Below are 26,149 nucleotides of genomic sequence, written 5' to 3' on the forward strand. Positions count from 1 at the left end.
TGCGTTTTTATAACCGTACTTGGTTTTACTTTACTCAGAATTTTTTTTAAATATACTTGATCATTGAACTGTTGTTCATAAACAATATCACACTCGCAATCGTGCTATATGGCCCTATATCATCACTGCTGTGATTCTTAAATATATATATTTTGCTATCTTATAATTGTGATTTTACATTTCACATTTGGGTCTTAAAATCACAGAATTTTGACTTCATATCTTGTAATTATAACATTACATCCAAACTTTTTGCAAGAAAAAGATAATAATTACAACTTTTATTAATCTGAACTCTAAGTGTTGCAAATGCAACCCATCACGCAACTGATGAAAATCAAACTGATGTAAGTCTGCAGTTTCACAAAGATCCTGCTATGTTTGTAATTATTTTACCCGTTTAAGAGTTAAAAACAGTGAAAAACTAATCTTAATCTTGTATTTGGTAAAAATGCCTTTAGATTCTCCCCAACAATTAAAAATGGCATATGTATAGTATATACATTTAAAATAAAAAAATATCACATTTTATGGCACTTGTTGTTTTGGGAGTTTACCAGGGTGCTGCTAGGGTGTTGTCAGGCTGCTTACTTGCCCTAGTAGACCATCCCAAAGTCTCTATAACCGCGTTTATACCTGGCAGGGGTGGGAAATATGATCAAAATCTTGTATCACAATGTCACTAATGTTATATAACGATATATATCACGATATAGTTAATTTTTTCAAGAACATTATCAATAAACATTGGTTATTAAATAACTATATTGTAATGCCTATTTTTGAAAAATCCAGTCATTGTCTGTGTTTGGAAGGCTGCGTCCTCCGGAGGACGCATTTGTCGGCCACATACGTCATCGAGGCTGTCTCGTTTCAGAAAAGCGAGTAGGACACTCCGACCTTCAGATGCAACCTTCTTTTGCGGGAACTTGGAGGATGCATGAGGTGTATCCTTCGAGGGCTATCACAACCCACAATTCTTTGCTTCAATGGAAATGAACATAATTTGTCTAAATAAAATGACACCAATTTGCTCTAAATATGATGTTCAAATGCAAGTAATGTTAATTCATAAGTTGAACTACCTCAGTAGAGGGGTGCAGAGTGTATACCATGTATAATTATAGTAATATATTAATGATTCTTGAGATGAGGGACAAAACATGTCTTGCATACAACAGTCATCTTTATGTTAAAAATTAAGAAATTGATGATAATAAAAATACTCCTTACTTAAATCTAATAGAAATGTGTTTACTCGGGGCATTTATTACTAATATTTATAAATAAATTAATTAGATTAAAAAAAACAATTCATGCTCTATACTTAGAAGCACCATCCATCTTCTACCACTTATCCGAAGTCGGGTCGCGGGGGCAGCAGCTCCAGCAGGGGGCCCCAAACTTCCCATCCCGAGCCACATTAACCAGCTCTGACTGGGGGACCCCGAGGCGTTCCCAGGCCAGTGTGGAGATGTAATCTCTCCACCTAATCCTGGGTCTTCCCCGAGGCCTCCTCCCAGCTGGACGTGCCTGAAACACCTTCCTAGGGAGGCGGCCAGGGGGTATCCTAACCAGATGCCCAAACCACCTCAACTGACTCCTTTCGATGCAAAGGAGCAGCGGCTCTACTCCGAGCTCCTCACGGATGACTGAGCTCCTCACCCTATCTCTAAGGGAGAAGCCCGCCACCCTTCTGAGGAAGCCCATTTCGGCCGCTTGTACTCGCGACCTAGTTCTTTCGGTCATGACCCAACCTTCATGACCATAGGTGAGGGTAGGAACAAAAATTGACTAGTAGATCGAGAGCTTTGCCTTCAGGCTCAGCTCTCTTTTCATGACAACGGTGCGATAGAGCGAGTGCAATACCGCCCCCACTGCCCCGATTCTCTGGCCAACCTCCCGCTCCATTGTCCCCTCACTCGTGAACAAGACCCAGAGGTACTTGAACTCCTTCACTTTCGGCAATACCTCCTTCCCTACCTGGAGCACGCACTCAATCAGTTTCCTGCTGAGAACCATGGCCTCAGATTTAGAGGATTTAGAAGCACATGTAACTTAAACTGTCCTCACAAGAGGTCACAATTTTAAACTGCCAAAGAAATGTTTAAAATGCAACAAATTCATAAATATAAATATCAAATGAAAGGTAGGGATCTGTAAGTTATCAAATAATACATAAAGTAAACTTTAAATTCTATTTTCTATAAAAAATGCAAGCACATATGTGTACTAACTTTACGTCAACTCCATCAGATTTGTATATAATCCTGAATAAATCAGACAATATCGTGTTCAGCTATAACTCTGAGGACCCCTTTCCCACTTCCTGCTCATGGTGGATGCAACAGTAGGACACGTGGTCTGGTAATTTTTACATTTTTATTTTTTAAACAAATAATGCCTAAGTCTCTGCGGTCACAGCTTCAACATGTCAACTACGTCAACTACGTCATTCCCATTATGACAATTTCTGTTAGAATTGTGGGATACATTTTGGCATTTTAGTTCAGGTTATTGAGGCAGCTTCAACTGAGGAAAAAAACTAAATGGATCCAGTGTACAGCATATCATTAAGATGGAAAAAATATTCAATTTAAAAAAAAAAAAATTATGGAATGTATTTATTTAACTGACTTTTTGAACAACTGGGCCCAGGTATAATTCGCCTCAGGTGATACGAGTCAAATCACATGTGGTCAGGAGAGACACATCACTGTTTACACCTGGTCTTTCAGGAACAGCAGGGGCATAAAATTGATCTATTTTTCAAGCCTGTTGAATTAGCATTTATATATCACCCCTTAATTATTTTAGATACAGTTCTTACAGATTGTTATTTACACAAGGCAAATATACTATTTATCCAATCTACTTTTACTATGTATCGTATTTTAATGGGGATATAATTTATTAAATCTGACATTTACATGTGCAGAAAAGGTTTGAACATCAACCGTAACAAAACCAAATTTAAGTTCACGGCTTTTTAACACTTCTGTGTACAAATTTGAAGGCTGTTTATTGGATCAATACATGTAAATGTCATATTATGCGACTACGCATTATATTACGGAGAGCTTACGACCTACTAGATAAGTCTTGCCTTAAGAACAGTTGGTACAAACAAATTAAGCACTGACTTAGTTATAAAATAACTAGTAATTCCTAAGCCCTTAGTGTGAACTTTATGTCCCAAATTACGTGACACCTTATGCACAGCTGATGCAACCCTACCCAGGTCTGCGGCCTCCCCCTACTCACTCAACCACCAAAGTTGAAATGCAGTGGTTTATTGACAGCAGCAGGGTGGTGCGTCACTGCTGCCCGGATGCATTCAGGACGGATTAGCCTTTACAAATCAAATGCAATGCGGTCTCATGCGTTTTTATGATCTGATCACAAAAATGTTCAGACACCATTTAGACCTGTATTTAGCGCTGACCATGTTTGATCAGATTTCCACTCAAAATTAAGATTTCTGAATATTACATTGTGGCATGGGGGGACGTGGTCGTGCGTCGGTCTGCGGGGGAGAGAGAGAGCGGTAAGGCTTGTCACCTGGTTTGTAATTATCTCTAACACCTGTGAAAATAATTCTTGTGCAGATTGACGAATTCAATTGCCAAATGTATGGCTGTGCTGTAGACCAATGAAAGGCTTTCTGATCTTGACAAAACTTTTTAAAAAGACTGTTGTGTTTCATGTAAAAACTCAAATAAAAATAATAGCATACATGTTTGGAACTACACAAGGGTGAGTACATTATACAGACAGACTTTTCATTTTTGGGTGCATTCCAATTCCTATTATACAACTAGAGTTCTTCTTGTCTGAAAATAACCATCATAATCCATCAATTATTCTTGTCCATCAGAAAGAAAACTCAAAGTTCCTTCTGACAGATGATTTGTTAAGCAAATTTGACGGCATGTGTTCTTTCGCTGATGACATACAGGGATTTGTATGCTCAGGACTAATCAAGACTTCAGCCTAAAGTCTCCAAAGTCTCTTTCATAAGCCACCGGCCACACAGGCATGAATACCCCACAGAATCATAGACAATCCATTAAACAAAGAATCCTTATGCTGACAGCTTGTTACTACAGGCTGGAGTTACTCAGTCAGCGGCTGTTTCTGTGTTCATAAATCAACAGTGATCAACAACATTCAGTCTCTACGGCAACCATGAGAGACAGACACATGGGGTAACAGAAGCACTGTTAAAAAAGCATGGTTCCTGACTCACGTGATTCATACAGAGAGACAGGCCAGAGTGATTTGGTATAAGAAAGAAACAAACTAAATACAAAATGAGCAAAAGCTGTTGTTGTCAAGCCCAGCTTTTCTGGCAATATGGCTAAAAAATAACAGTTTCATACAAACTCAACAATATCTGCAATATCACACTGGCAAGTTCCAAGAGTAGCTATAGTAGTATAGAAGCTTGCGCAGAAGAAAAATACAGACAAAAAAGTTTATATATTAAATAACAAGTAGCATTAGTGTGGGCAGGTTAAGTGCTCTCGGAAGAGGTGTGTTTCTTGAATGTTGTGATTGTTTCAGGAGATCGGTTGTAGGTTGGAAGCACATTCCACCACAGAGGAACAGAGAAAGTGAATGATCGTGAAAAGGACTTTGCGCCACCACCAGGTGCTGCTCGTTCATTGTAAGCAGTAAGTAAAAGGGTACTGTTCCATTGGCTGTCCTGAGGGCCAAAGTCAATGCATTGAATTTGATGCGGGCATCTACAGGTAGCCAGTGGAGGGAAATCAAGAAGGGGGTGATGTTAGGCTTCTTTAGTTAATTGAAGTCAAACACTTTGCACCATTCAGGACCATCTGCATCGCACTAGCTGGGACTAGTGCAACTGCAAACAAAGCATTGCAGTAGTCCGGTCTTGAAATGACTAAAGCTTGACAAAAAGGTGACAATTATTATTGCTTTTGAATACACCCGTTTCATCCAGTATGCAAATAATAAAGGACTGAACCCATCCCAAAAGAATAAAAAAAAGGCTAATTATATAAAAAAATATGTTGATTAGCATATTCGTTTCAACAGTGTTTCAAACATCCTGTAAGCACTAAAATGTTGCTGCAAGTTAGTCTGAAATTAATCCACTTTTTATCAAACTGCACAATGATGACTCTTGCAGACATTACAGATATCACAGCTTAATTTTCTGTTAAAGCATGATTTTCTGTAAAGCTGCTTTGAAACAATGTGTGTTGTGAAAGTGCTATACAAATAAAAATGATTTGACTCGAGAGTTTGCTGGAGGCTCAAATACAGAAGACGTGTTTGCCTGAGGAGGTAACCAGGGGCAGACTGGCCATAGGGAGAACCAGGAACCGGTCGGCCGGCCACGAAACAGGGGCGATAAGCTGAAACGGGCCGCCACGTTATGGCGATTGGGCCACAACTGGCTGAACAGGGCCGCAAAATGGTGCTGCGATATGCCATCAGTGTTGGGCAGCAGAGTCACTACTTTTCTCTGTAGCGATGTGATAGCATCGTTAGTTTGTTATTAATGTAGCTTTTCAGTATTTTATTGAAGAAGTGGAATTGCGCACTTACAACCGCTGAATATTATTTTCAGATATTTTAGCAGTCACGGCATGTTCTGTATTTTCTATTGGCTGTTCAGAAATAACCACTGATTAGCTATTTGCGAATTAATCACTCTTTTGAATCGGTTTTTTATTTTTTTATTTTTATTTATAATAATAAAGATATTTTATGAATCAGCTGTATAGTAAAAACAGATTTGCTTTGGACTGGCCATCTGCAGAACCGGGACTTTTCTTGGTGGGCCGAGAAACGGGGCTGCGATATGCCAGATGCAGAGGGGGCCGCAATATGCCTTAGGGGGCCACGATAAACTGAAGGAGGCCACAAAACGGTGCCGCAATATGCTGAAAGGGGCTGCGACATGCAAGAGACAGTGACACACAATACCTAACCTGCAAATTCATCCTGTAATTTGCTAGTGATGAAAAAGGTGTTTATTAAATTCAACACCTGCACATGCAGCTTTTAAACAGCTCTTTATTGCAGTATCAAAACAGTAGACTACACAAAAACACAAAGTATGACATTTTATCTTGCTTTTAGACATGTACCATGGTATTATTTGAAGCAAAACGTAAATAAATGACATTGTGCGTAACCATTGTTGCCAACTTAGCGACTTTGTCGCTATTTTTAGCGACTTTTCAGACCCCTTTAGCGACATTTTTTCAAAAAAGCGGCTAGCGACAAATCTAGCGACTTTTTGGACAAACCTTAGCAACTTTTCAAATTCCAAATATCGCCAGTACTGCAAGCGTGAGGTCTGTCTTCCCCGCTGCGTCTGCTCTGTTCAGTGAGCGGCTGAGAGGAGCAGCACATTCCGTTGACTACACGCCAGCGGACATAGACATGAATGAGCTGCGCATGTGCACGCTGTGTTAGCAGGAACCAATCAGTGATCACATAGCAGCTGCCTTCTACTTTGTTTTAATTCAAAACATTTAATTTGACCGTTTTTTCTTGGCATGCGCTTATATTCACTACTAATCAGAGCTTTAGTTCATTCCAGTTCGGTTTCTGAACTCTCCGTCTTCAGATCGTATATTTACAGACTCTATACATTTTACTTATCCAAACACAACAATAAACCTTCTTCAAACTCATAAACATGTAACGTTAGCTAAGTTCCGTTCCGTTCCGTTGTCTAACAGAAAATATGTAATTGAGAACCGTTTTACTGGACATTCGGCTATATACTTATATAAAAACAGTATGAGCACGGTTTAGGGGAGATAACCGTTATTATAAACTGAAGTAGGCTACAGTACCGACAAATTAGGCAGAATGCAAATATGACGCGATGACGTCATTAATATGCTAATGACGCATGACTTCATCTGGCGTCATTTAGCTACTTTTCGAGCAGGCTTTAGCTACTTTCCATTGAAAATAGTCAATACTATCCAGCTGCAGACCCGCAGCACCACCAGTTTCAGAACCCCAGTGCCAGAACCTGAAGTGAGGGGCGGAGCTTACGTTCTAAACCGAGTAGCGCCACCTAACGTTTTGGAGAGTAGGCTACACCACCAGTTTCAGAACCCCAGCGCCAGAACCTGAAGTGAGGGGCGGAGCTTACGTTCGAAACCGAGTCGCGCCACCTAACGTTTTGGAGAGTACTTTGCTTTTATTACAAACGAAACATCATACTTTATACGTATGTTATAATGATTCTTTAAGGTACAGTACAATAAGCGTTTTAAAACATTGATCTTGTGTAATATAATTGTATATATTTATCCGTTTCATTGTATTATGAGAGTTACCTCCTGATCATGATGGTGAAAAAAAATGCTTGAAACTTATGGGTATTTTATATAAAATATACTTTATTTCACAAGAACATGTGCAGCATGCATTTTTCTTTATGTAAAATAAAACATGTCAAAAAACTAAAAAGAGAGAAAATTCAGCATAATTTTAAAAGAAACAATAAAAATATATACAACAAATGACCAATTCACCCCTAGGCCCATTTTATCATGACAATCCTGTATAAATTAAACTTAAAATGTATCAAATGAGGAATTCACTCTCAGGCCCATTTTGTCCTTACATTCTTGCTAAAATAACTCCATGTCATCCCTGAACACAAAATGAAATAGAAAGGGCTCTCTGGAAGCTTCTGACTGTTCCAGGAGATTGTTATGGGCCTTTTCCTTGTGGTCTTCATTCATTCGAAATGTCTCTACAAGAGATGAAAGCACCACACAATAATCTCAACGTAAAAAAAAACTCAACTATAAGGTAACATTAACTCACAAACAATGCATATAACAGAGGAACGTGGAACAAACACTTTAACACCTTCACAAGATGTCTTCAAAACGTCACCGCAAGGCTCATTTACAACACGCAAAAATGTATCGAACCATCCGTAGAATTATTTTTTTTAATACAGTAAAGTATGACAACATATTCAAGCTTCATTAAGATGATAAAGTTATGCACAAATTAAATATTTAGCAGATAAACGCTGAGCTTAATATATGCGATAATTTTTCACAACATGATGTCAAAAACGTTACACAACTCACCATGCTCTCCGCCATGCTTGTCTCATTGTCAATAACTCCGCCCCTCAATTCAGGTTCTGGCGCTGGGGTTCTGAAACTGGGGTTCTGAAACTGGTGGTGCTGCGGGTCTGCAGCTGGATATGTCTCAAAATAGTTGGCAACACTGCGTAACTACTCTGAAAGGATAGCTTTTAGCTCAGCTTGCTTTTTCTGGTAGCTTAGCTAGCTATTTTTGAGCAGCTAGTCTAACACGTTACCTTTATTGTTAGTACTGTAAAATTATATATAATTATAATTGTAAATGTCTTAAATCTTAAAGTGTGAAAAGGCATTACAAATCTTAGTAATTTCTTGATTTTTTTATTTACTTTTTTCTTCTTTTTTAAAACAGTTTTTTGTCGTTGTTGTTGTTAACCTAATCTATTTTTCCTAAAACCAAGTTACCACAGTTTTAGGTTAAATGTAGAAGGCTGATGGTATTTTGGCTGGAACTATGGTTACTATGGTATTCTTTTTATTAAGCACCAACCCAAGAAACAAAAAAAGCTATCTGGCAACCAAAACAAATACACAAGCATACACATTCTAACAATTATTCCCACAAAGCAAGCGTATTTCTCGATAAACCCTTAGAAGAAGCAGCCAACAGTCAGACTGTAATTTGACAGTCTTGCGATTTGACTGGCGATTGATGTGATGCAATTTTGGAGTAACATGACCGCAAATAGGACCCTGCAGAGATCTCAGGCGAAGCTCACCTGTCCCCAAAAGCACTTTTACTTTTCTACCTGAAGTCGCGTGCAGAATCCCGACATATATATCAGCCTTTAAAGATAACGATATGTTGTCTGCATTGCTCTGCAGTTTGCTGCTCCTGCACGGCTCGCTCGGGGAGATTGTGTTCCGCTGCCCGAGCTGCACCGCGGAGCGTCAGGCGGCGTGTCCCAAGCTCACCACCTCATCTTGCGCAGAGATAGTCAGGGAACCGGGTTGCGGTTGCTGTCCGGTTTGCGCCCGGCAGAAGGGCGAGCTGTGCGGCGTCTACACGCCGAGATGCGGGAGCGGTTTGAGGTGTTACCCTAGCGCAAATTTCGAGTTACCACTGGAACAGCTGATACAGGGTCTCGGACGATGCGACAGCAAAGTGGACCTGGAGCCCACCATGCCCATCCCGGATCCAGGACACAGTGGTGAGTTACATTGTCTGGAAACTTAAACTGATGCGCAACTGTTGACAAAATGCTTGCATATCTGTATGCGTTAATGTTGCAATGTAGCTTTGATCATGTCTTCTCTCATCTCCATGTCACTGTACTTGAGATATCAACATTGAAGTCAGGATCAAAGCAGGGTCTTTGTTCTGGCACTCTTTTCTCCACCATCTTGTTTGATTGTTTATACAGCCCTTTGTTTCATCACCAACTTATGCCTAATGTGCTTATTGTGCATATGGTCACTCATTCTTGATTTTGTTTATAGCAGTTTTCCCCCAGTCAAGGAAAACCTGAACATGTATGGACATTTCTAAATAGCCTGGACAAGTCATGAACATTTCTAGAGTCAGTAAAAAAGTTCATAATTATGCTCATCTTAATAATATTTAAAAGACTAGATATCTGTGACTGCAATCTTTTTACATGATCACAAAAAAATCCTCATCTGGTCACTCTTCCCTGATTTTGTTTACACCAGGGTTCCCACTTTCATGGAAAACTAAATATTTTGCTGGTAAGACATTGCTCTTTGCGAATGATTTTAATCCTTTTCCAGTAATCGCCAGCGAATGGAAAACTCATTAAAATGAATTGAAAAGTGTGGAAACTGTTATGTTCACTTTAAACAGTGCTTTTTCCATGCTTTTATTGTTTTGGTCCTTAGTTTTGATCAGTTAGCACAGACCAACTAGATCAGTAAGCAGCATGACTCCTTTGAGGTCAGCTGCTTTTGTGTGCTTAAGAAGCAGTTGGAGATCTTATATTTTGCTTTTGGGTGCATGGCCGGTGTTGAAACTGAATTGTGATTGATCTGTTGGCCATGAGACCAGTGCTCCAAACTATAAGCAAACAAGCTTATCACCTGTTAAACTGTCAATACTGTGACATTTGACTTTCCGATTCGCAACAGTCTCTTTCCTCTTCCTTGTACTCAGCACTTTTTTTTGAGTCTGATATGTGCTCTGGTTGCCAAAAAGCATGAATATTTCATTTATAACTTAACTTTTGCTTAGAAAATTGGAATAAGTGAAACTATATTGACCTTTCAAACCATATTGACCCATTTTAACCTCTTAAGGCATGTACCTTGTTTAATTGTGCATGATTCGTTAGTGCACATTAGACAACACAATTTGTCTTGGTAATCTTTTCCAAGACAAATTGTCCCGTTTCACTAAGAAATCCATTTCACGATGACTTTAATTGGATAATAGACAATGCCACCCCTTGCCCTGATGATGCCACTTGCATGATGCAATGTAATCATGTATCTTGAGGGTTGAGACCTTCTTTTTTACTCTAGCGTCTAGGATGAGTTTCAACCCATTGCTATGCCAATGAAATGTGACCTAGATTTCTAAAAATAAAAAAGAATTGTCAAATTACTGATGTCTAAACTGTGCCAAAGGCCTCTGATTTGAAACAAATTGTCTGTCATTATCATGTTGTTAAATTTCCAAGAAATCAAGAGGAAAGGCCAATGTCGCCTGGCACAAATTGGACTTTCGCACAGTGGGCTTTGATGCCTGTCCAAGCACCCTTGTGAAAATCTCCCCCGACACGCTGTCTGAGCACCGTCTGAATGGTGTATTTTGGGATACCAGTAAACTCTAAACAAGAGTTGCCCAAACCCAACAGTGACAATTGATCTGCTCACCTCAAACCCTTTCATACAGTTCTAGACATAGTGACAGCTGCAGAAAAGAGAGAAAAAAAACAGATTTTTAACATTTAGTCAGCCAGAAGTCACATTACAAGGGACACAGAGTGACAAAGCGGCACAGCGACACATTCCCATTCATTTTCAATGAGAGCACAGTGACTTCTGGCGACATGATCACCAGTGACCGCTGGCGACAAGATGTAGGTGTGGCGAGTGATATGACAAAATTGAGCAAAGTTCAACTTTATGCAAATGATGAGCAGAATTCGGGACTACCGGTGGGAGAGAAGGCAGGGTCATTTGTCTCCAATGAGATACTGTTGTCCAGTGCAGTAAAGACAGAGGAGTTGCAATACTTTGAGGGATTTCACTGCTCTATATGGTTAGTTTGTAATCACATGCATGGGTATAATAAAACAATAATGTGTGGAAAATTGTGTCAGATACTGTTGGCATTCTGATTGAGTTGTCTTCATATTTTAATTGATTGATAATGATATTAGAGGTCGACTGATATATACAGTATGAGAGTGGCCTCTAGAGGTGAAATAAAATCACTTCACTGATGCCTTGTGGTTTTTGTTTTGACACGTGAGACTACATTCTAAATAGAGCGGAAGAATTCAGATGCAGATTTAAAACATCAACAACAAAAATTATCATATCATTATAAAGTAATTCATTTGTTGACTAGAGGCTACATTACATTTATGCATTTGGCAGATGCTTTTATCCAAAGCGACTTACAGTGCCCTTACTACATGGACAATCTCCCCAGAGCAAGTGCCTTGCTCAAGGACACAATGGTGGTGGCTGTGGGGATCAAACCAACAACCTTCTGTTTAGCAGTCCAGTGCTCCAGCCCAGTACACCACCACCAGTATGTTTGCCCACAAAGCTGAGAGGATGCTAACATTAAAGCTAACCTTAAACAGTTAGAACAATGTGACCAAAAATACATGCAAGTCCTACCCAAATGTTTAAATGTCATGATTGTTACCATTTATTACCATCTAATTGCATTAGTTTATATCCAGATGGTCACATTTATGCATTCGTTAGCCAGCTAATTTGCATATTTAAAGCTAGTGATGTGAGAAAGCAAATTAGTACCTTCATGCAGCCGAGAACAATTTATAAACATATCAGAAACACATCTGATTTCATAAAAAAAATGTATCCACACTGTAATACGATGAATTCAGATCGATCACATTCTTGCACTAAAAAAGGATAGACACAACTCAACAAATACAGTTCATCAGAAAGCAGTTTTTTTTCAATTTGCTTTTAGAGTTCTTTTTAATTAGACACATCTTCTAAAAAACAGCGCTCCTTCACGAGACGCTGAATAAACAAAAACAAAGGCAAACAAAGACGTACGTCTAGCACGCGTTTACATAGAAAAACAAATGAATGTTTACAAAAACACTCTGTGTGAACAGCCCCTTACAGTTGGTGGAGGTCTTTGAACGTTGAAGTGTTTCTCAGATTAAGCAATTATTTGTTTAATGATTTGTCAGGAAAGATGCTCAACTTTGAAATGTGTATCTTGAGATCCTTGCGTTTGGTTCCAGTCTGTTGTGGTCCATCTGTTTGAACAGCCCCTGGCCTGGGCTCATAGTCTGAGCCACTTCACCACCGAGTTCAGCCGAATACCACTGCTATCTTGGAATATTGCTACTCTACATACGACTGTTCTGAATAAAAAACAATGTGGTATTTCGCTGTCATTATGAAGCTTGAGTCTGAAGTAGTAGGAATCAGTGCAAGTGTAACACCATTTGAACTGTCTATTGAAGCGTTTTCCCCCCTCATTTTACTTTTGACTTAACATTTGAGAATATGGACTGACTAAAACTTTTTATTTATTTATTTTATACACATTAGTTGAACATTAAATGCTCTTTTTTAACAACCAGGATAGGGATGCTCTTTGCAATAATAGAATGGCGCTGAATGGTTTATGTATTTATTGCGCCCTCTTGTGGACTAAGGAAACAATGTCAATTTTAAAAATCAGCTGACTTTAAAATTTGAATATTAGTTCATATATGTTAATATTTATAAATTAATTTCATTTAAAAAAGTAAAATACATTTTCATGGTTCAGTCAGTGCTGTTTATTTTTGTAATAAAGTTCAGCACTATTTTACTTTGAGAGCTATTTTTCATTCAATATCAGTTTTAAAAATTGATCGATTAATCTGTTATTGGCAGGTACTGCTCAACTTCATTATCGGTAAAATCCTCGGACAACCTCTAAAAGATATGATGCATTGAGTATTGCTGCAGGTTACATGAAATGCTTTCCCTGCAGAATGAGGCAAAATAATTGATTCCTTGTCAAATTAGAATGATATCTTAGTTTTACCATCAGTGTCATCAGCATTTCTAAAGCTACTATGGCCAGATGTGCAGTCCACCAATAGCGTTAGAGTGACAGCAACATCGAAGTACAGAGACTAGCAACACCAAGCGAAAATGTCATTTGCGGTGTAAACGGGGCTTTAGGCAGACTGCGAAGGACTGATAACAGGGAGCCTCAGACATCATTCACTTTTATTGCATACTTTTCCCATGCATTAATTTCTGCCAAACATTTTATGCGTTCCACAGAAAAAAGAAAGTCAAATACATTTGGAACGACAGTAAATGACGACTGAATTAAAATTGAGTGAACTAACCCATTAAAGAGTTTTTCTACCTGATTTGACTAGGGCTGCACGATTTGGAGAAAAAGTTATATTGCAATTATTTTGAGAAAAATTACAATTCTGATTTGAACTGCAATATAGTAATGTTTTGCCCATGGTCTATTGCTAATAAAAAGACTTTGGTTACTCTTTAAAGGTTCACACTTGAGTCCCCTTAAAAAGAACCAAACTCACAACCAAACAGACACTGTTAAAAATTTCGGTAATTTTAATGGTAAAAAACTGTAAAAATGCTACAGAATTTTTTTTTTTATCGATTAACGATTATTAACTGTAAAATAAACCTTAAATTTAAAAAAATATATATTTTAAAAAACAATACAGTTGTTTTTACAATAAAATGTTTTATGTAATTGGAAAAATAGGATTTTCCTGTATACGAAGGCCGTCTCGTTTAAACGAGACTTGTTTAAAAGAGGACACTCGGTATACTGCTGCTGTCAAAGGTCCTACCTAGCATGCAGCCTTCAAAACGAGACACAGCCAATGTTGGAAGCGAGCAGCACTAGTAGACTATTTACTTTATTAAATCGCAGGCCTCATCGGTTTAATAATCTCACATGGTCATATGGCAATTTTGATTTTATTTCTATTAATTATGCAGCCCTAGATCTGACCCTATCAAATGACTTCCATTGGAGTCGTTTCATCGAGCCTCTACTGACGGCGCACGCATAGGAGCGTTTGAGAAGCATTTCTTCAAGGGGCGGCTGTGGCTCAGGTGGTAGAGCGGTCGGCTGCTAATCGCAGGGTTGGTGGTTCAATTCCCGGCCCACATGACTCCACATGCCGAAGTGTCCTTGGGCAAGACACTGAACCCCAAGTTGCTCCCAATGTCAGGCTAGCACCTTGCATGGCAGCTCTGCTGCATTGGTATATGAGTGTGAGTGTGAATGGGTGAATGGGTGAATGGAATACAGTGTAAAGTGCAGACCATTTACCAAGTGCAGACCATTTCACATGCTCTTCCAGACAGGAGCTGCTCTGGGTTGATGTCTGCTGTGCAGCGCTCGGAGTTCAGTTGAATGACACACAAATGTGCCATTCATGGCATTAAAATGTGATTGGAATTTAAAGTGCACAGTAATCACAATTATCTCAAATAACCGCAATCAGACAATTATTTAATAATTGTGACAGGCCTACTCAGTCAACTTAATTCATATTTTTTACTTGAATAAAAACAGTTAATTTAGATTTTACCACATGAAGCACATTTTCTTTGTGTTACCTGAGATTTTTTTACAACCTAGGGTGAACTGGTTTTGTGAGTATAATTATGCATGCTTGTTGTTTAGCGTCTCTCTCTCTCTCTCTCTCTACATTAATTAATGAGTGAAACAGTGAGCCGATCTATTGAATTCAGAGGAGGCTCTATATTATGGGCTCATTAATGCAGTGAACTCTGATTGAATGTAATAATGAAAACTCACTAAAAGGTGTTGAAACCAGGACGTCTGATCCACATCTTTGTGCTCACTGCATGCCTTTGTGTTGTTACGGCATGTTAACTCAGCAATTTAACTTTGAGAGAATGTTGTGATTTGGCATCGTGAAATTGCATTCTAACCGAAAGCCCATGTGCTGCATCGAGGGATATGAACTAGATTGCATGCAATACTGCAGAAACATTTCCTTGACTTTTGAGTATCTCTAATTATTTAAAAAGCTCACTGTTGATACTGTATGTGTGTGGGCCCAACTGTGGGTGCATTGCACCACCTGTAGTTAGCTTTGTTTATCTGTCAGACTGCTGCCTCAAACATAATCCAGCACGCATGAAGACCTGATGAGAGTAACTCGTTTAGTAATGACATAACATAGTCAGTGCACATATGCCTGCTTGGACACTGTTCTAATTGACCTTTCGCTAAGCTCCGCCCCCCTTGGCTACCGTTGCACGCTCTGACAAGCTCTGCAGAACTGCCCATAGGAACGAATGGGATATTGCAATGAAAGGCGAGTATTTGGCATAAATGGATAATGGAATGGATAATATTATTACGTGGGCTGGAATGAAGAGTGGCATTGTAAAACATATTTAGCTGACATTGTTTGTAAAAGAAATGATTAAATCAGACAGTAATTTGATTGTATAGACTGTGAATCAGAATTGAGGCAAACAATTATCACAGCCACATTAAAAGAGAAAAGCGTCACTTGATAGCGATTATAACCCTCATAATATTAGTGTAAGTGAAAATAACTGCTTCTAACATCTTTTAACACTCATTTTGATGCTGTGAACTCTTTATTACTATCACCTGTACTAAGACCTCAATCAATACTTAAATGAATGCTAGGTTGTTAGCTTTAATTTACCTTGGCGCAATTGTAGATGCTCGCTGATGTTATAATGCAAATTTGATAATGAGAAATGACACACTTTAATCTATAGCATGCTCTTCTCAATAATTATTATTATTATTTTTTTTTAAAGAAATAAACACTGTGTGTGTCATCTCGTACCTCGTATCACTATTACAAGTGACAGCAACAATGTTTTTTTATTATATGATTATTTCGATAAAATCTCACTTAAAACTATTCAAACACACATTACTCCCATAGGCTCTGATTGTAAAAAGGCAAACGCTTGTCAGAGTAATTGTCAGAGCAACAGGTACTAAGGATTGGTCAGGAACGCTTTTAAGGCGGGGCTTAGTGAAGGGTCAATTGCATAGCATTGGCCTTAACTTTGGATGAGCTGCATGCAATAAGTTAAAAATAGGCCTACAAGTTTTGTCCATATACACATTTTCAAGAAGAACTTTATTTAAAATGTGTCTAATTGTGGCCTCAAACTCTTTTGCACCATACTGTATGTGTATGACTAATTTTACTTGGACACTTGGACACATCTATGTATTTCTATCATCACTGCGACCTTTAGCATGGCACATAAAGAAAAAGTTTTTTTTTTTTTTTGTCATTGTCACACATTTTTCTTTCTTCTGTGAGACAAACATTTTTTATGTTTGTCAAAATGGATAACTGTTTATACTGGCTCTGAATAGGACAAAACTGAACCATAATAGTATCAACCCGTTTCGTAGGGTTTACTGAAGTCGTATGGAAGCTTTGTGTGAGGAACAGACCAAAATGTAAGCAATTATGCACTCATAATCTTACCCTCTGCGCTTTACTCATTTGTGTTCAGTTCATAAACTGATGGCAAACACCATTGGTTCTTGCATGTCACATGACCGATCACAACACAGCACATTTGAATGTTCGCAATCTCAGATTTGAGAGCTGCAGTGAAGGGTGTGAACATCAGTAAACAACTAAAATGTTGTTCTTTTGTTTTTGACCATTGTATAATTCAACAATTTATGCATGGACCCCCGTATCTCTTGGATTTAACCATTTAGGGTATTGAATTTAAATATGCCAAAAGGAAAGTTTCTTCTAAACCTTAAATTTTTTTATATATAGATTTTTTTTTTCTCCAATATTTGGACTCACATTACTGACATAAGATGTGCTAAAGTCACTTAATTTTAGTTATATACTACCTATCTCTGTGTATAAATTAAAGAATGATGCTGCAACCTTTCTGAGGTTAATTTCTTGACCTGCAGTTTTACTCCAAAATCAGTGTGAAAACTGTACATTTTTCTAATCCTCTGCAAAATAATGTATTAGTAAATATTGATTCATGGCATTTAATGGTTTGCCTTTTATCATAGTTTATATATATCTTCAAAAAGTATTAAATGAAAATAAAACCAATTCAGCTATGGAAATTAGGTTAATTTGACATGGAATATCCCAGCAGTGGGCAATTAGATAAAGCAACGTAGTTTCTTAGAATGAACGTTAACATACATAGATTTTTACAAACGTGCAGAGTTCTCTGTTTCGCCGCAGTTTCCTGGTGAAATTCACACTAGAGGTGCTTCAAGCACTGCGTTTTATTCACTTTCACACACATAACTAGTACAATGGCTGACACTTATTTTTCACTCTATTACTCAAACACTGCTATGTGAGAGATAATATAGAGTCAGCCATTTTTTATCGGAAAAATAAACCAAACAGGATGATCAGAAGTCTTGGTTCATCCTTAAGGGCTTTCTTTTGTGATAACAACAGGCTGCCTGTACATTATACCACATATTAATAAAAATAAATTGATCAATTGTCACACATTTCTGCATATACATGGTGAAATTATTTATTTTTCACATATCCCAGCTAAGCTGGGATCAGAGTGCAGGGTCAGCTATGATACAGCTCCCTGGAGCAGATAGGTTCAAGGGCCTTGCTCAAGGGCCCAACAGGGGTGTCTTGGTGGTGTTGGGGCTTGAACCAACCTTTTGGTCAGTAACCCAGAGCCTTAACCAAATAAACAGCTACTAACCAAATAAATAAATAAATGGACATAAAATACTGATTTGAGTTACATTTATTTTATTATCTTACTTGTAAAGATCGCACAGTGATCCGAGAAGTAGGAAAGATGACTCGCACTACCCGGATGACTGGTCTGATACGTCTTGATCCCTAGTTGTGCGGTTCTTGCTCAGAGATATCAAACCTCTAGATGGAGCCATTGAACAATCAGAATTGACTTTTCCAGAGCGCCCTATAATAAGCGAATTTATTGAAACACTTGCTCTAATGCATCATTTTAAAAAACAATACATTTTGACACTTGTATTATAGACCCACCTACATTTACACACTTATTCCAATGTGATAAGCTTGTGCGGTAGCTCACCTGATAGAGTGATGGACTTTGGACTCGGAAGACTGGGGCTTGAGCCCAGCCAGCACGCAATGTGAGATGAAATTGTCATAGAAGCGACATGTCGCATTTGCTTTTAGAACACTATTGGTTTGGTTTAGCTGTTGGTTTAGGGTTAGGGTGTCTGTATGCTTATCTTCTCATTAGCTTTTAGGACACTGTTGGTTAGGTTTAGATTAAAAGTTTACATTAGGGAGGTACATTTTACTCATTATAACCTCCATCTAACATTCACCCTAAAAACCTTGTCTGATTACGACACCATTTCACTCGCTTATGGCACCCCTCGCTGGACATTTCACTAGGAAACCACAGCGAAATGTGTTATGAAGCATGTCATTTCGTAACATCAGGCTAAGATAAAGCAAGGTACTGTACAAATATGCTCCTGTGAGCTTATGCACCATTTTCCTACAGAAAACCCGGACTACACTATCCTCAAAATTGTCTTCACATGCATTCTATTTTTATGTACTGATTTTTCTCTCCATTTCCTCTCGTTTTTATCCTAGCTAGTGATTTATACCTGATGTTACTCACCATTTGTTTCTTTGCCTTTCATTGTTCACCTTCAGAACCCTCTGGGGTCTGATATGCTGAGACACGCTCTCTTCAACACCTTTGCAGTGCCTGGGGCGGATACCTTGTGTGGCGGTTGCGTGTTGAAACCTGCGACCCCAGAGAGGCTCCTTGTAGGCACCATGACTTTGCTTATGCTCTTGGGCATCTGGGGTGTCACGGGTGTCAGACAAGCGATTGAAATAACAAAAACACTTGGTCCTTTTCCCCCCAGGCCATGCTAGACTACAACCCCCAACAGAATGGAGAGGAGATGAAGGAGCGTCAGCAAAATACACAGTCTGAGACATTAAGCCATCTTTCACTACGTACTATAAAGCTGGCTGCCTGACTGATACACAGTTGTCAAAATGTCAATATTGACTACAGCAAGGGTATTCAATATGATATTATGGCAAAGAATATAAGTCTAGCTGCAGTGAGGCTTTGTTAATACCTCTCAGAACACAGCTACATTCCTGTCATTAGGCCCATTTTGTTATGCCTGACAAGATTTATGATGTTACTGTTGCTGAGTTACGATAAGTGCTGTCATCTTAGCTGTTATGCCAAATTCAGCTCAGTTTTAAGCCTATTTTGATTCATAATTGAACTAGAAAAGGAAAGTTATTCTAGATAAACCTTAAATGTTCAGTTGAAAAACCCAAATATTGAAAGTAACAGGGGTTTTCAGACAGACAGACAGACCATCCATCCATCCATCCACGCCTCTCTCTTGTCAAAATGTCAACCATTGTGTTTTTTAGTGCCGTGTCAGGTTAAAAATTACGTAACCTTTTTAAGGCGCATCTTGAAACTCCTGTGTCCTATTATATTCATTGTGCTGCATCTCGTTTTTTTAGAGCAAGAATGTGTTTTTTTCTGAACAGCCCTTCACTGTTTAAACATGTATTTGCAGGTTAGAAAATAAAATCCTAAGTTTGTTCAACAGTATGTTGGATTTAGCTATATCTCATACAATACGAAATTATTTATTTTTGAGTTTTTAATTTAATTGCAATGATGACTGTAACCTAATATTTTATTATTTGGGTTGCTATAACATTTGGTAGGGGTAATCTAAGCTTTGGATCCCACTAAGACACCTTACCAGAAGGAAATAATATTGAGAGCTTGTAGATAAAAGTTATATCTCACTGTGCAGCGCTGAAAAGGGACTTTTACTCCTTTTCTTACCAATTCATCTTCCTAAAACCTACACTTAACATTGTGCCAAGTATTATATCACTGAGTTATATACATTTGTTGCTCAACAACTTTTCAAAGAACTCAGGCAGTTCTTGACACTTAGAAAGCAGTTGTTATGGTGCCAAGTGGATATCAACACTATTCCACAAAAAATGAATCTAAGGCATTTCCTGAGCAAAACTTTGACTTCAAGCTATTTCTTCAAACTCTAAAACTAGGTCACAGGTATTTATCCGATCCTAACTAAATTTCAGATTTTCTACTTTTGAGGAATACTACAGCCCCAATAGGCATTCACACTGACATTAAATTGCTGGAGGTTGCCAAATAGCTGTACCATTAGGGGCCGTTCACACTGAACGTGTTTTGCATCCTTGTAAACCTGCACTAGACAGCATCTTGCACAGGAGTGGTGAGGTTTTTAGACACTGTCTCGAGACACCTATTCTATTAAATTTGTTGTGCTGCATCTAGCTTTTTTTGGTTTCTTCTGAACGGCCCCTTTGTAGGCTTAGTAGGCATGAGCTTCACTGTCAGCGCTCTCACTGGTAGTTGCCACATTGCGTCACTTTGATTTAGATACATTTGTTCTCTGCTCAATACTGTTGTTTCACCAATGGTCACTGTTGCTCATGCAAAACAAGAACCGTTAAGATCATCAACAATGTGTAACAAGATAATTATTCTAAAATAAAATGGTCATATATGCTTAAATATCCTGAATGTGCAGTAGTTCATCAAGAGTAGGTCTTTGTCATTATTCATAAAAAAAGAGCATCAGCCATTGCTTGTCAGTTGTCTTTTTGTCAAGTTTTAATAATCGTAAATTAGCTCACAAACAGTGACATAATTATGTGTTACAATGTTCTAAATGTAAATATTCACCAAATTAAGCATTTTGTAGCCTACATATTCACCAAATGAAGGGTTTTGGCCACAGAGGAACATGGAGGAATTAGCGTTATATTTAATATAAATATATACTGTATATATATATATATATATATACGGTCAACCTTTGGTCCAATAATTGTTAGGGGTAGACGGACACGCCATTGGGCATACAAATAAGTGTAAGACATCATTAGAAACTATAAAGAGTCTACTTTTATTTGTGTACACTCACAATAACAACAAAACCTTTAACTTTTGCAAAATAAAGAAAATATATTCGGTGCGCTTTCAGCCGTCTCGGTCTCCGCGAGCATATTTCTGAAACACGTCACAAAAAAAACTGAAACTCCGTGAAATACTTATCACACAAACATGAAACATATGTCTAAAGAAAGCATAACATGTCTACTTTTAAATAAAACAAATCAAATTTAAAACAAATATTCTCCTGCAATGTATTCTGTATTAAACAAAGCGATGTACAGTTTCTCCTGGCTCAGCTAATTATCCCTAATGGGATCACACCCACGCGCAGAGGGCGCTATTCATATGTTAATGTGATGAGGCGATCAATGCGAATGGTAAATGCCCCCGAGGCAAGTTTTATATATATATATATATATATATATATATAAATTAAAATGCTATTTATTCCTGTGATGTGAAGTCATTACTCCAGTCTTCAGTGTCACATGATACTTCAGAAATCATTCTAATACGCTGATTTGCCGCTCAAGAAACATTTATTATTATTATCAATGTTGACACAGTTGTGTACAATTTTTTTCAGGATTCTTTGATGAATAGAAAGATGAACATTATACACTACCGTTCAAAAATTTTGTTTTGCTTTTTTGAAAGAAATTAATACTTTTATTCAGCAAGGATGCATTATATTGACAGTAAAGACATTTATAATGTTACAAAAGCTTTATATTTCAGATAAATGCTGTAATTTTGAACTTTCTATTCAAATAATCCTGAAAATTGTTTTATATATTGTGTAAATGCTCCTTATCAGATATTACATTTTATTATGTTTCTAAGGGAGGGGTCTTTGTCTCCTCAGGTGTGAATCACATCAATATTCATGATTATTAAGGTATTGCATATGGCCTTTCTAACACTAAAAGTGTCTTACAAAAGTTAAATGACTATATTGTTTTGTATGAATGAGTGATTAGGATGGTTTTCACATATTATTGTAGCCCAGTTCGTGCTGAATACAGTGTTTTCAGACTTTAGCCATTAATATGTTTTTAAGCAACTGAAAAACCACAAACGTCAAGGCATGTCAAAACTTCTCCAGGTCGCAAAACACCCTCAGACCCCATTGGGTTAAGCTGGTTGCTTGACCATTTTTTTTTTCTTGGTTTAACCACGACAACATCTTTGTGTCAAGGCACATGATACATTTTGGTTATACAGCTGTTTATGGAAACCTCAATATCTTGGCTTACGATGGTCCTAGCTCTTTGGAACAAAAAACTGATCTCTAGAGCACATTACAAGGTACATGTACATATATAAACATGTTGCACATTTTTGTTCCTTAGACTTGAATTCTCTGTTACTCTGGCTGAGAAACTCAATGTGTTAAAGACACACCATCAGCGTGGAAAACTGTGATGTTTTTGTAAAATCCTTCCACCCACCTGGACCAAGAACATAATTCACAATGTCTACTTTGGTCCAATAATTGTAAAGTTGGTTGCTTGACCATTTAAAAATGTTATTTTACTTGGTTTAACCACAATGGCCAATTGTGTCATGGCACACAACACATTTTTATTATACAGCTGTTTAAGGAAACCTCAATATCTTGGCTCAGGATGGTCCTAGCTCCTTGGAACAAAAACTGATCTCTAGAGCACAATGTAAATATAAACATGTTGCACATTCTTGTTCCTTAGACTTAGAACATAAGTCCTAATTGAATGCTCAAGATTGCTCAAAGTTCCACTTTTAGGGTCAGTTTAATATGGGAAGGGTCTCAGTCTTCGTTTTTTTCCCCCTCCCCATTTCTCCCCTGTTTGGAATGCCCAATTCCCATTGCGCTCTAGGTTCTCATGGTGGCGTAGTGACTCATCAGTGTGTGCAACTCACCACCAGGTGGTGGAGGACAAATCTCAGTTGCATCCACGTCTGAGATGTCAATCCGTGCATCTTGTCAAGTGGCTTGTTGAGCGTGTTACCGCAGAGACATAGGGCGTGTGGAAGCCTCATGCTAAAAACTGACTTTAGCCATTTCCTGAATCTTACCCATACTCAAACCACAGGTAATTTATAGAGCCATCTTTTGGGCCTATCTGTTACACTGTTGTAACTTTGCAAGTAACTGTACTTGTGTGCCAGACTAAATGGACATGAAATTGAGATATTCAAAACCTCCAAGGGAAGCCATTTGGCGCACACCAAAACCAACAGTTAGCACTCGCAAACTCTCCCACACCTGGTCCTGTTTTGTCATACTTTGGCATAGTTTTCCGCTGAGTTGTGTAGTTCCCCAAAGAAAGGAAAATAAATTACATTCTACACTGTTATTTTGTGCCTCCGTGGTACAGTCCTTTGAAGCTACAACCTTCACAAAAGGCCATGTAGTTATGCAACAGAGAAAGAGCGCCAGATACATGCCGGCTTCTCAGGCATTGCAGCTGCTGGTGTTTTTCTTTCATTACTTTTTCATACGGACATATTCTACTCGCCAGGGTGCTCACTGCAGCATGTTTGGTAAAACAACATGGCTGTTCAACTCCCTCTTCATAGCCGTAAGGGTTGAAAGATCATTTTCTGTAAACGTTTAACAAGAAGGGTGAACTGTGGACAAGTTTCAGTTAATGTCAGTGTCTTCGGGTTGGATTCCCAGCATGTACTGGGCCTAAGAGACAAGGATTTGAGGAACCCTGCTTAATACATTTCCATGCTGGTCCAAGCTGGTTTGGTGCTGGCATAGGTGATGAATGAGGATAGCATGTTGTACACCTTCAAAAAATGCTGGGAAATCAGCATGGTCTTTCTGGTGAAGCTAATTGACCAAGGTCATCTTTATGGTTAAGCTAGTTTAGAAGCCTGGTTGAGACACCAGCATCCAAAACACAAATCCAAAACTAGACAGACCTTAGTTAGGGTAATGTTTTGCCATGCTCTACTACATTTAAAAAGACTTAAGGCCTCGATATACACATGTCGAAGTTATTCTTCGCTCTTTGAACCAAAAAGATGTTAGAAACAGCTGAGCAATGGTATACTGTTTGCCAACATTCAGACACTGGCCACACCGCTGGGGGAGCATTTAAATATAAGGATGCATGTAAAACCTTAACACATGTGACATTAAAATGTGTTATCATGCCTCATTCTATAAGTACAGTTCACACAAAGCAGTAAAAGAAGCTGTTTTAACCACTTAATTATGAGTTACATTAAAGAATATGGAGTACATAATATGTTATTTGTCATGCTTACATTCTAAATTCATCACGCTAATACTAACGATTATTGTGATCATCAATTAATCTTCGATTATTCCTTCAATGAATCGATTAATCAGATAAAAACAAATGAAAATCGTATTTATTTTCTTTTCTTAAAATATAATAATAATTAAAAAAAAATCAGAAATGTGGATTTGGATCGATTTACGGTACTGAATTCACATTTATTTACTCTCACAAAAAAATTTAACAAAGCCTGAATCATGAAAAGTTAAGTTAAGTGAGTTATTATATTATTATTATCATCATCATTATTTTTAGTTTCAGGACATATGCAAAACAGTTCCTTTCCTTTACTTGTAAAACTTAACAAAAAGTACTGTTTATTAAAGAGTAAAATGATTCATTGGGGATGGAGTGTGACTAAAAATCCAGCAGAGGGCAATAGTGACAACATAATAGAAATATTAATAATTCTGCCCAGCCATAATTAATTTAGATACATATGTATGTACACTGTCACTGATTACATACATTTAATGTTTTTTTAAATTAACATTGTAGGTTTTAGAATAGTATTGTCACAATTATTTTCAAAATATATGTATGATTTTATAGGAACATAATGTTTACCATGGTATAAATTTAATAGTGAAATCAGACATTTAATTTGGCATTATCAGGAGGACATTCAAATATCAGGACCGTTAGCATCATTATACATTATATTCAGCATTAAACACAGTTTAATATAGTATAGTCATCTAAACCCGGTTGAGATTTACCCTTGAACTTAAGTCTCCTCCTGGTGCTCACTGTATTACATGAGGTGGAGAAACCAAAACACTTTAAAAACATGAAAAGCTGCACAAATCATTACATTGAATCTGAAATCATGGTATGATGTTGCACAGTTGAATCCAAATGATTGCACTCCCTTTCTCCATTACGATCGGTGTGATTGACACGAATGCGCCAGCTCGCTCACTCACTCATCAAAGTTTAACGGATACTCGCTTGAGGTCAAAACAAACTGTTTTGCGAAATAAGTAGAAATACACACTTGATTTAGAATTCACAACATGTACACGTTATAAAACATAGAAATTAGCAGGAAAATGTAAGTGATGCACTGGAGTGAAACAACTCTCATGCATCAAACAGCACTCTGTCAACGTACCTGATGCAGCAACCGGTCCTCATAATACTCTATGCTTATTATGATCTTCTTTGAAGTCTTTATAAAGTGCTCTCATGCGCTGGACAACTTCAACTTGTCTCTGTTGTCTTTTAAATGAGTTTCATCATGCAACACATTTTTCAATGTGCTGTAAAGTGACATCAATGATGGGGCTTCTCCGTGCTTACCCCAAATATACAACTAATCGATAATGAAATTCGTCGTCGATGATTTCCATTATTGATAATTATCGATATTTAGTTGTTGCAGCCCTAATGCTAACAGGCTAACACACTCTACGCAGCCATAATATGCACAGGTAACACTGATATTTAATTTAGAATGACACTGATACTACTGCAAAGATGGGTGTATAAAAGAGTTTTAATGGGTAGAATATAGACAAAAGAATGATGATGGGCATATCTTACTTTGGGCAG

The 26,149-nt window shown here is 37.9% G+C and overlaps 1 protein-coding gene across 1 annotated transcript in view; it reads left to right on the forward strand.

The window, feature by feature from the left end:
• Positions 1-8,812: 8,812 nt before the first annotated feature.
• The window catches only part of igfbp2b (insulin-like growth factor binding protein 2b), a 44,563-nt gene continuing 27,226 nt past the window's right edge, over positions 8,813-26,149 (forward strand). Inside the window, exon 1 of the mRNA XM_052148127.1 lies at positions 8,813-9,277. Within this exon, the coding sequence (XP_052004087.1) occupies positions 8,929-9,277 (349 nt within the window). The 5' untranslated portion in view covers positions 8,813-8,928. The remainder of the gene's footprint in view (positions 9,278-26,149) is intronic.

This window comes from Xyrauchen texanus, chromosome 18 (assembly GCF_025860055.1).
Source record: "Xyrauchen texanus isolate HMW12.3.18 chromosome 18, RBS_HiC_50CHRs, whole genome shotgun sequence".
In the NCBI taxonomy this organism is placed as follows: Eukaryota; Metazoa; Chordata; class Actinopteri; order Cypriniformes; family Catostomidae; genus Xyrauchen; species Xyrauchen texanus.